The sequence below is a fragment of the Vigna angularis genome, chromosome 1 (assembly GCF_016808095.1).
Source record: "Vigna angularis cultivar LongXiaoDou No.4 chromosome 1, ASM1680809v1, whole genome shotgun sequence".
Lineage (NCBI taxonomy): Eukaryota > Viridiplantae > Streptophyta > Magnoliopsida > Fabales > Fabaceae > Vigna > Vigna angularis.
The window spans coordinates 22921322-22933802 of NC_068970.1; the positions used below are offsets into that span (position 1 = coordinate 22921322).

General features: G+C 26.0%; 1 protein-coding gene across 1 annotated transcript; it reads right to left on the minus strand.

Moving 5' to 3' along the window:
• Positions 1-5753: 5753 nt before the first annotated feature.
• LOC108328405 (protein PIN-LIKES 7) lies at positions 5754-8554 on the minus strand. The gene is made up of 10 exons (XM_017562275.1): positions 8417-8554; positions 8163-8242; positions 7664-7788; positions 7290-7411; positions 7039-7209; positions 6663-6782; positions 6478-6578; positions 6289-6341; positions 6001-6186; positions 5754-5878 (listed from the first exon to the last, which is right to left on the minus strand). Exons 1-10 carry the CDS (start codon positions 8552-8554, stop codon positions 5754-5756), a joined length of 1221 nt encoding a protein of 406 aa, XP_017417764.1.
• Between the last annotated feature and the right edge of the window lie 3927 nt (positions 8555-12481).

Sequence of the window (12481 nt, forward strand, 5' to 3'; positions counted from 1 at the left end):
AATTGATTGCAACAAAAATATTGTACTGCTTTTATTAAATCATTTAATGTAATAAGTAATCAAACTTTATAGTAAAAATATCACGTTTATGAGAAAAGTTAGATCAATATTTCTTTACCAACCATACAATTTTAGACATTCTTTGAAATCGAATCTTTCTAAAATTAATAGTTTGAAAAATAATATTATTTTATATAGCAAATTTACTTTTAATGGGAAGTATATACCTTTTAGTATATTCCCTTGAAAAACTTTTAAGATATCATTATTTAATGAATGTTAATTAATTTAAATAATCACAATAAATATAATTTGGTTAGTTCAAAAAATTATTAATAAATTCTCTAATAAATATAATTTGCTTAATGATGACCGTGAAAGTTGGATTTTAACAAGACCTAGTAGGTAAAATTCTTAAACGAAATAGTTATTTCCAGAATTCACTTTTCCTAAAAAATAATAATCACATCACTTTCGTTTTTGGGATGAGAACACTTTGAAACAAAAAATAATCACATTTATATAATTTATTGTCAAAAAAAGAAAGAATGAAAATTATAGAAACTTACACGAATTCTATTGTCAACAAGAATTCTATTGATGAGAAGAAAAAAGTTACTAAAAAAGATTGAAAGGAGTAAACTTACATATTTATTAAAAACCGAAAGTACAAAGCTATACATAAATAGAATTCGACTTAATCTACGCTTCCATTTTTTTTTAACTTAAAAGAAGGAGAAAAAGACTTTAAAAGTAAAAAAAAAAACTTTATAATAGAAGATATAATTTAAATTTTAAGTTTATGAAAAATAAAATTAATATAAGAAAATAAATATCTTTTGGGTTGTATTAATGAATGTAACATATAATATGTCCAACTATTTATGATAATTAATTTCTTTTACTGTTGAAAAATATTTGAAAGGAATTTTTAAAATATTGAGATATTTCATTTTTAATACAATATAAGAAATTAAATTTTAATCTTAAAACAAAAAATTTTATATATGTTTAATCTTTAGTAATTATTTTATTAAAATAAAAATTATCGTTATAATATTCAATTATTCTTGAAAAAGAGTCTTTCATCTTTTATTTTTATTTTTTGTAAATTTAAAATAATTAATGTAAATAATTTTTTGTAAATAATTTTTTGTAAATAATTTTTTGTAAATAATTTTTATTCAATTATTTAATAGATGTATGTGACCATTATAAATTTTTTAATTATGCTAAACATAAAATATATTAATAAGAGTTTGTCATTAGAGTAAAATTATTAATAGTAGAATATTAACTAATTGATTATGAAGATTAAGTTTTCATTCCAATATTTTAATTTTAAAATGTTCATTGAAAATGATATTTAAGGTTAAAACCATTCAAATATTTTATTCACACCAAATTAAATAAAAATAACTTTCAATTTTAAATCAATCTTATCTATCAGTGCATTAATTGATTTTACACCATTTTTTAATTCATAATTTTTCAATTCATTGTAATAAAATTGTAAATAATTTAGTTCATGGTTATAATATATTTTGATGTTTCTATCATAATGGTATACAATTTTATATTTTTCTTCTATTTTTCATAATTTTTTTACAAATCATAACAACAACAATAATAAAAAAAAATTATTCTCAATTATACTGAATATTTTATAAAAATTATCTACACTGAAATGATCTTTTATTACGTTATTTCTCCCTAAAAAATTAAAATTAATCTCAAAATTTTAATTAATTACATTAAATTACTTTACTTTATTATAACTTTTTATTTAAAAAATCTTCCCTTTTTCCAAGAAAATTGTAAAAAGAAAAATAAAAAAATTATTATTATTATATAATTTGTTTGATTCTTCTTAAGTTGGATGTGTTTTATTTGGATTTTAAATCGTTATTGTTGTGTGAGATTAACTTATTATAGTATCAACTAGTTTACCGTGTTTCTAGTGATTTTAGTAAGGAAATTTCTTGTTGTAGCTTTGTTCTTACGGTTTTTAATAAATTTTGTTGTGTGAGATAAATTGTGATATATTTTCCATTTTGGTGTTTTAAATTAGTTTGGATAACTTATTATTACTTCACTTATTAACTTATTTATAGTCGTTTATAAAAAAAATGATGATATTTTTTTAATTATGTTAATATTTGAAAATCACAATTATTTTTAATGAAAAAGGGAAAAAAATTAACTTTTTTATTCAATTCACTCGAGTTTAAGATAAAAAAATACAAAAACTTAAACCAAACAAATAATCTTTTAGTGGATTAATAAATGGATTTGCTTAAATCCTACCAAATCCAACTCCTACTAAACATTGCCTAAAAAAATCGATTTAAACAATCTGAGTTAAATTCAGTTTTAAAGAGAATCGTATTATATTAATAATTTAGACATAGCATTTTTTTAACAAAAAAAATGAAATAGAATAAAATGAACTATACACACATTTTGTAAAAAGGAATATTTCCTTTTTTAACACAGAACATGATATAACAGAAAAGAAAGTGTTAGTGTAAGCAGATTTGGTAACATTAACTTTTTTTTAGCAGAAACTACCCAAATTTTAATGATTTTGTTAAATGGAGTAAAAATTAAATTTTATTTGAATATGTTATGATAATAGTATATATTTCAATAAGAAAGAAAGATTGTATAGTAATTATGTTTAAGGACACATTCGGTATAAGAAAGAAATTTTAGTCTTGGAAATATAGAAGTTTTTTATTTACAAATACTATTTTAATATAAAATTGAACTTCTTAAAATTAAATTAAAGGGAATTGTTTATATAATATTTTAAGAAAATAGAATATTTCTACTATCTTGATTTATTAACATCTACAGAAGAATATATATTGTAGTCATTTTTCCTAAACTAAAATATTTCAAAATATATCATTGCCAAAATCTTTCTAAGCAACAAGATTGATCAATTAAACCATATCATGTATATTTACATACTTCACTTCAATATGACTCCAAAAATAGTCCTCAACCTACTGATTAGCATCCTCAACACATATAACTTTGTTTACTCACACTATATACACGATCATTATATACAAATAAAAAAGATAAAATAGTTATAACTTTAAACATATTTACATAAAATGTCTGCATAGTAAAATATCACAGTTAGCAAATTATCATCCTAAAACCCCAGGACAAACTCATCAACACTTCCAGACATAACCTAAATTTTATTATCCTAATTTATGCATTTATTTTATATACAAGAAGCCTTGCACCTGTCATAAAACATATTCACTCTGCAATAATAACTCTAACTCCACTTGGCCTAATAAATTTATAAAATTATTATAAAATTCCTTTATACATGGTAAGTTAACTTATATTATAACATTTAACTTTCACTACTTAGACTATACACTCTATGAGTTTGTAAGCCTATAGTAGAGGAGAGAATGACTTATGATTAACACATGTCTAGTCAATGCATAATACATAAATCTGACTCACCCTTCTTCCTTAGGAAGAATATGACCATGCTACCAAAACATAACATACAAAGTAATATATCACATTCTTTTATACTGAAATAGCCTTCTTGAAACAAGATCAACCCAAGACCACAATTATACATAAGAACCTACTAACTTATCAAATGGAAATACTCTTCATAAAAAAGAAATTTAAAATATGCACAATCATGAGAAACTATCTGGTCTAACTACAAACCTGAAATCAACGATCCCATTGATAAAAGTGAAGAATCTTGTGTATAGTATTAACTTTCAAAATTTCAACTCGATCCGACAATTAACAAATTGAAAATCTCAATCTTTTTGAAATGACTCATAATATAAAAACTCAGCTTTGCAACTGGTAATCAATTACCAACAAGTTATAATCAATTTGAGCCACATTTTTATAGATAACACAATTTTTCAACTCGAAATTGATTACTAATAGGATGTAATTGATTACTAGATCCAAAATGATTTGTAAATAACAAAAAAATAGTCTGTAAATAACAAAAACTTACAAAGTATCTATGTTAACCATACCAATAATGCATCTCATGCTTTACACAAGCCTAAACACTTCGAAAACCATATTGAAACAAGTCATTCCAACAATAATTATCAAATTCGCAAGTTCATTGATATATATCCAACAAAACATATATAAAATCCCAATTTTCTTAAAATTTTTATACCTCAATTTACAAACAAATTTCCAGCAAGCGAGTAAACATACAAATTTATCTTACCAAAAAACCCCAAATTCTCATTCAAAGAAACCAATTCCACAAATTTCAAGCCATCTTAATATGCCAATTTAACATGTTTTATGCAACCCAACCACTCAATTTAAAGAAACAATGCAATTCCAGATTCAGAAACATAAATTCATTGCACAACCAACAATTAAAAATGAAATTCAACATGAAATAGATAAAATTACCTTTCCTCCCCTTAATTTCTATTCTTAGACTTCTCAACACCTTTCCACAAACTTTTACCCACAAACGCCTATCCATATTTATAAAGAGATCAAATCAATGATTCAACTACATCATTGGAATCATCAACATGCAAAAAAGTGGATTGGAATAGAGTTGAGCCACATGCAACTCAGCAACCCAAATAAACTGAAAAAACGCAACTTTGAATCTAGAAAAAGAATAAAAAATAACATACTTTATTTGCAATTTTAATTGGATAGAGTTGAAGAGCTCTTCGCGGTAATTCTAACAATAGACTTTTGATCGAATAACATATGAGATACAAATGAGATATCAACGGGAGGAAATCCAAAGATCTAGGAAGAAAATTGAGGGAGAGAACCACTTTTTTTTTTTCACATAGCTTTTTTTCTAAATAGACAGCTATTTATAACTTAACCTAGTACATCTAGAAGTATATTTTAAAGGGTCTCATAGTTTATATAATAATTTTTAAAGATTAAAGTAAATTAACGAACTCGGAATTTTTTTTTATTAATTAATGTTAAAATTTTATTTTTTATGTTTGGTTTCATTTTAAATTGAAACATGATATGCTTAAAGAACGCGTTTTCAAGAATGTGTTACATAATCTTTTTTTCACAAAAAATGTAAGTTTTTCAAGTTTTAAAATCACATTAACCTTATTAAATCATTTACAATGCAATTAGTAATTAAACGTTTATTTTTATAGAAACACTATGTTGTTAAACTCACCTAAATACTTTTAGAAAATGTATAACCAATTATCATTCTTACAAAATCACAATTCTCACTACATATGATTTACAAAAATCACGATTTATTGAAAAAAAAGATATATTGTACAAAATGCTAAGAAAGTTGATGCAATTTACTTTAAATTCAGTAAAAGAATGACTCAAATATAATAACATGAAGCAGTTTTACAACATAGAATAATTTTCTACACCTTTTACCGCAAATACTTGGTACGAATAAATAGACTTGTTTGGAGAAGAAACCTAAACGCTTGTATCCACTTCACACTAATCCTTATCAAGGCCATTGAACATGACCCGAATCTTTACCCTACCTGCTAACTTCTTTCATAGATAGTTTATGGTGTAGTTCATTCTAGAACGTAAATATCATGCAAAATGCCATCCTTCTTGAACAGCTACCACTGAAACCAAATAGCTGAAAGGAACTTATACTGCACAATTTTCTCAGCTGTAATAGTGGTTCTGTGGAGAGTGTCATATCCTTCGATGTGTTTGGTTGGATATTAAAGCCATCGCCTATCTTAATGTTAAGAAAATATCCATATGAGGTATGTTGACCAGAGAGTGAGAGCAATAGTTGCAGCACCATATGTCCACAAGATAATAACTGAAGACTCTTCAGTGCCTACATCAAATAGCTGCGCCATGGTACCTTCACAAGTATAATCTCGTTAACATAAACCAAACTTTATGCAGAAGTTAACCTAAACATGATCTAAGTCATTAAAAGAGGTTAAAAAAAGTATATTTGTATATAATGAATGCATCACTCACTGATGTTCATTGCAGGTGGCAAGGCATACTGAATCACTAGCACATACTGAAACAAAGGGTCCAATGGGAGCAGACCAAAATTTGCAGCCCCTCTAACAACAAAAAATCCAATGGCAGGTAGCAAGACTAGTCGAGCTATGATGATACATATCACGACCAATGGTTGGACACTTGATGACTGCATGCCTATAATTTTGGTGCACATAAAATTGAAAAAGTAACTTCAGCTAAGATGTCTAAAATATGCTGAATAGTGATAGTATTTGTACTGAAGTTAATTTGATATACCTTGTGTAAGGTTGCCTCCAAGCAAAACAGTGATACAAGGAATTGTACCATCCCTGAAAGAATAAACTTAGTCCAAATCAATGAGCTGTTGGAAAATTATAGACACCAACGAAATGCTTGTACAGTAAACAAAATTGGGTAACATGTATAATATTGGACCATTGGTTTTATGAGAGAAAAGGCACATACCCTAGTAATTGAATGGAGTCTAGGATCACTCGTAGTGGAGCTTCGCGTCCTATTATTAGATTCCTTAGCCATTCAACCCCACCAAAGAGAAAACCAAAAAACTGATCATGGAGGTAATTTCTCAGGATCATTTAAAGACTAAGGAACAAAGTTGACAGCAATAAAAGGGAATGAAAGAAACTCACCGTAGCAATTGTTGGGGGTGACATTAGTTCTGTCAGGAAATGACCAACAGTTTCCGTCATTCTATGCCATAAAGATGTTTCACTATTCATAGACACAGTGGACGCACATTGGTCTACAAGCTGCACATTTGGAATTTTGGATTCATTTTATAATCCGGAAAATTGTTGAGAATTTTCATACATACTGATACCAACTTGAGTTTGAGAAAAAGGAGATTGTACAAAGTTATATTGCAGTTCACAAAGGAGTGGATAGAAAGAATATATAGGACCACTTTCAGCACTCATATTATGTTTAATAAAATGTTTTCATGCCAATATTTTCATTTCCTTCCTACACAAACATAGCAATGATATATATACTTCATGATTTTACAATTTGATTTGCTGAGTCTCCGGCATTTCGCTTGAGAAAGCCAGTTTCTTCATCAGCATCTAGGCCTTTGTTGGGCATCTTTAAGATCTCGGCAGCCTCAAATGCTTTATATCTCAAGGATGTGTTTCGCATTAGTTGGTAAGTATAGGTCCAGATGAAGACACCACCAAGCTACAATTAATAAAAGATGATAATATCAGATACAAGTTGAGATGGTGAAAGCAAATCAAGGGTAAAAATGGATGCATCACCGCCAAAGAGCAAAAAGAATAAGAGAGAGCCCTCTTGCGGCAATCATCAAGTTCACCAAATGGACCTCCCTTTTCATTGCAGATAGCAGGGATAATTACAATAGGAAGATTACCCATGTTTCCTGATCAAAGATGCACCATTTAAATGTGAGCTTTCTTTTTTTGTTACATTTATAAGAGAGGCTTTAGATAAAGGGTTGGTAACACAATTATATGACTGTTTGGTAGGAGTGAAAAATGGAACCATTGGGTGAGAACAGAAAACAAAAACATGCATCCATGTCTAGGGCACATTGCTAATTCTCACAACTTCCTCACCATTCCTTCCAAATTTTACTCTTGCCGACTGTACCACAACTTTGATGCTATGGTACCTGTTGAACAAGAAGCAATAATAAGCCCTTGCAGTTTCAAGTTTGGTTTCAGCACTTTTACAATTATCCATCCCAGAATCCCTCCAATTAAGAAGGTAAGTCCAATGTTAACGGGCATAAACCACCTGCATTAATGATTAAACAAGACATGGTTAACTTTTAGCATAAACAAACAAAGAGAACCATTCCCCTTTTGCGGACACGATTGTATATATACCCTTTCTCTTTTCAATTTTTCTTTTCTTGTGCTTTTTCAAATCTACATAAATGGTCTCATTGCGATTATTGGAGACAAAGAGAACAAAATCATAGTCAACTTGTGCATACTATATGCTTTGTTTGCGGTGTCGATAGGAGAAGGCCCCTTTTAAACTCTAGCTGAGAACTATCTTCTTCCTATTTAGAGAATAATTTCTCAGGCTTTCCGTTGCGAATCAAGAGTGAACAAAAAACACAGCATGCAGAGTATATAAAAGCAAAAAAAATAGTGATGGTGTACCATAATATCATTTCGTCAAGAGAAACATTCTTGGCAAAACTGGCAAATATAAGTGAAGGAGTGAACGCAATGAAGACAACCTGCTCAAAGGATACACAAAATCAAAGAAAAAAAATGTTTGGATAAGCATGAAGCAGTTTTGTCCATGATTTGTTCAATAAGGAAAAATAGGATGGAAGAGCATTGCACAAATAAGTATTCATCACAACTTTTAATTCAAACCTCATTGATACTTAATTCAGCTAGTCTCTTACCTTGTTCAAGGATTTTCTAAAGTCTGGTGAAAGAAGATTATTACAACTTTCTGTTGCCATAAAAACTCCTACTGCACTGATAAGTAGGACTTCAATAACTGGCGCAGAAGCCACCTCCAACAATTCCCAAAACCCCATCTCTATGTCTATATTGTTCTGAGCTCCTTCTCTTGTTCAATGTTACTCTTTTCCTCTCTCATTCAGTTCTATCCTCTAGGATGAATAGAAGATATATCTTAAAAAACAGAATAAACATAAACACACTATACAGTGACAATGAAGAAGCAGTCCAGAAAAAGAATGACACTAAACGACGAGGCTAAGTCCATATTTGAACCAGTGTCAACAGCAAGGGCCAACATGAAGGTAACATAAATTTTTAGCATACGAGGAAAACAGTGGAATTGATGACATTTAGCAATTTTTAGTAACTTACAGGGTGTGAGCATAGAAACAATGGCACACATAATCTGTGACAGGAGTAAGACAGCCACGTCAAGAAAACAACCTAAAAAGTTGAAAAATGTGTAAGTGTTAGTGAGACGATTTTTATAAGAGTCTAAATAAGAATAAAAATCCAGAAAAAAAGAAGAAAAAGAGTTAGTATAATTTTCTCTTTTTAAAAATAAATGTTTAGTAGAAAGTGACCACTTTCCACATTTTGATTTCAGTCACATGCACAGGTTCAAATAGAATAGGAATTACTGACCAAGTGTTTTCATCTCTGCCGATGAAACCAATCCGTTGAAAAGCAGCAGCAGCAATTAATGTGTGACATATTTTTCAAACCTGTTCGTAACATGTTTTAAATCCAATGAGAATATGAGAAATTAAGACTCTCACAATTCTATTACGTTTTTATATAAATATATTCAGATAAGACTATATATATATATAATCCATTGCTGAGATGTGAGCCATAGAAGTCGAAGGAAGAGTTGTTGTATTATTAAACCTGTGAATCAAAGAGAGACTAAGAACTTCTTTGAAAACAAGAACAAAAGAGTTTGAGAAGAGAGACAGAGAGAGAAAGGAAGGAGAAGAGTGTGCTATGATTTGTTGAGCAATCAGTGTTGAGTTGTTCAAATGAGTAGTGTTAGATGCATCGTTATTTGCGCGTTGCCTCAAGCATGTTTTCTAAACATAGTTAGATGAGTTTAGTTTCAACTTTGATGTATCTTTCTTCTTTTCATTCATTTTCTCGTTATTTTGACCACATCAACCACACAAGTAGGTTTAATTTGTTACGTTACTCTCGTAAAACTTCTTCTGCCTATTTCCAACCTTTGTCTCACGTATAAGTTTTATTTGTATAGATTATAATAGTTTTAAAGGATAACACAGAAATTAAATAATATGATAAGGTGTAAGAAGAAAATGATAGGATACAGGAACCAAAAGCCTACTTCATTATGAACTACAAAGAGAAAAGGAAAAAGGTTTGAGTGTTTAATCCTAACTTCCAACGTATAATTTCAAAATTTTATTTTTAACCTGACGTATATATTTTCAATTTTTTTAAAAATTTTATTTTTTAATAAATATATTTTTATTTTTTTTTCTCTCCTATTAAAAACACTTTAATAATTTTTTTTTATTTTTTTATTAAAGTCACTCTACATCACCTTAATAATAATCTAATTTAATTTAAAATTTAATTATTATTTAATATAATTTTATATTTTAATAATTATTAAAATATGATTTATATTATAATAATAATTATATTAAAAAATAAAAATAAAATAATAAAAATAATAATAATAATAATAATAAAAAATAAAAAAATGAAATAATAATAATAGTAATAGTAATATAAAATTTGATTTGATATATTAATATATATTAAAGTATATTAAAATATTAAAATAAATTAAACAATTATTAAATTTTAAATTGAAACAAAAATTTTAAATATGATTTTTTTATTTAAAATTTAATAAATATTTAATTTAATTGAAAATTATAAAATTATTTATTATATTTTTATATTTCAATAATTATTAAAATATAATGTATATTTTTATAATAATTTTATTAAAATTACTAAAAATAATAATAATAATAATAATAAAAAATAATATTTAAAATCACATTTTATATATTTAAATATGTTAAATTATATTAAATTATAAAATTAAATTAAATAATTATTAAAATTAAATAAAAAATAAAATTTTAAAAAATTCTTGATCGGATATATATTATCGGATTTCTATATCTAATTAACAAATTTTAAATTTATGTTTTATTTAAATTTTAATAATTATTTAATTAAATTAATATTTTAATATAATATAATATATTTAAATATTTTTAATGTGATTTTGAATACTATTTTTATTTTCATTATTATTACTTTTATTTTAGTTATTTTATTTTACTTTTTAATAAATTATTATAAAATATAAATAATATTTTATTATTATTAAATTAAAAAAATATAATAAATAATATTATTATTTTTAATTAAATTAAATATTTATTAAATTTTAAATAAAAAACTATTAACATATTTTACAGTATCCAATAAATAAGTTTTTAAAAATTTTGTTTTTATTTAAAATTTAATAACTGTTGAATTTATTGTAATAATTTAATATATTTGAATATATTAAATTAAATTTTATATTATTGTTATTATTATTTTATTTTTTATTTTTATCATTATTACTTTTATTTTAATTATTTAATTTTTATTTACTTAATATAATTATTATTATGATATAAATCATATTTTAATAATTATTAAAATATAAAATTAAATTAAATAATATTTTAATTTTAAATTAAATTATATTATTATTAAGGCAGAGAAACTTTAATAAGAAAGAGAAAAAATAAAAAGATATTTATTAAAATATTTTTAATAAGAGAGAAGAAAATAAATATATATATTAAAAAATAAAATTTTTAGAAAAGTTAAAAGTGCAAATGTTTAAAAGTGAAATTTTAAAAAATGTAGAATGAGATATTGGAGGTATAGTCATAAAGTTAACATGGACTTCAAGTGTGGGCTTTTCTTCCTCTAGCTCCAAAATGGTTGTTTCATTTTGTATCTTCAATCTTTTCAAAACTGTCCTTATAATTCAAAAACCCTACACCTCATCTTTTTCAAAACTGTCCTTATAATTCAAAAACCCTACACCTCATCTTTTATTCTTTATCAGATAATGAAATCTGATTAAAGATTTTTTCTTCATATCTAGTTTTGAAATCTGATCAATTTTTTTATCAGATTATAAAATTTATGAAATTTTTTTTCATTTTCTTCGTTAAATTTTAAAATCCAATAGAAAAAATGTAAAATTATTTTTGGAAATTAAAAGTGGGAGATGAAATCATTAGAGTAAGCGAAATAGCCTGCCAAAATTTGGCATTGGTCCCGACAATGCAGGGAGTAGGGATGACAACGGGTTGGATCGGATACGGATAGTGCCTACCCACAATCCGATCCGACAAAAAAAAAAAATCCACCCACTATCTGCACGGATACCCGCTTAAAAAATATTCGCGAGTATTTTAAAACCCGCAGATACCCGTGGATATCCGCAGATACCCGCAAATATTTAAAAAAAAATATTTTAATAAATTATTAAAATAATTTAAATAGAATTAAAAAAATATATATAATATAATATAAATTAAATTAAATATAAATTTAAATTCAATTTTAATTAAATTTAATTTTGTAAAATATAAATTAATGTTAATTTTAATTAAATTTAACTTAATAAAATATAAATTAAATTTTTATTTTTATTTTTTGCGAGTAACGGATATCCACGGATACGGATAGTATAATATCCGCAACCGACCCGTTTATAAGCGGATATTAAAATATCCGCTACCCGCAGATTGCGAGTAGTAAATATCCGCGGGTATCAACTATTCGTCGCGAATTTTATCCACGGATACGGATTTTTTTTGTCATCCTAACATGTAGTAAGCCATATACTGCCGGCTCTTATCAGAAAAACCTGTTAGTATTCTTCCTTGCGTTAATTTCTAGATTTATGAATTAAAAATATTCCTTTTGAAAAATTAATACAATATATTACTGTT

Bases quoted from the DNA above. Each gene is read 5' to 3' on its own strand.
- LOC108328405 (XM_017562275.1), bottom strand. From the start codon at position 8,554: ATGGGGTTTTGGGAATTGTTGGAGGTGGCTTCTGCGCCAGTTATTGAA. The intron at 7,789-8,162 runs GTACACCATCAC...TCATTAATGCAG, and splicing joins CTTGACGAAATGATATTATG to GTGGTTTATGCCCGTTAACA. The intron at 7,210-7,289 runs GTGATGCATCCA...TATTAATTGTAG, and splicing joins ATTCTTTTTGCTCTTTGGCG to CTTGGTGGTGTCTTCATCTG.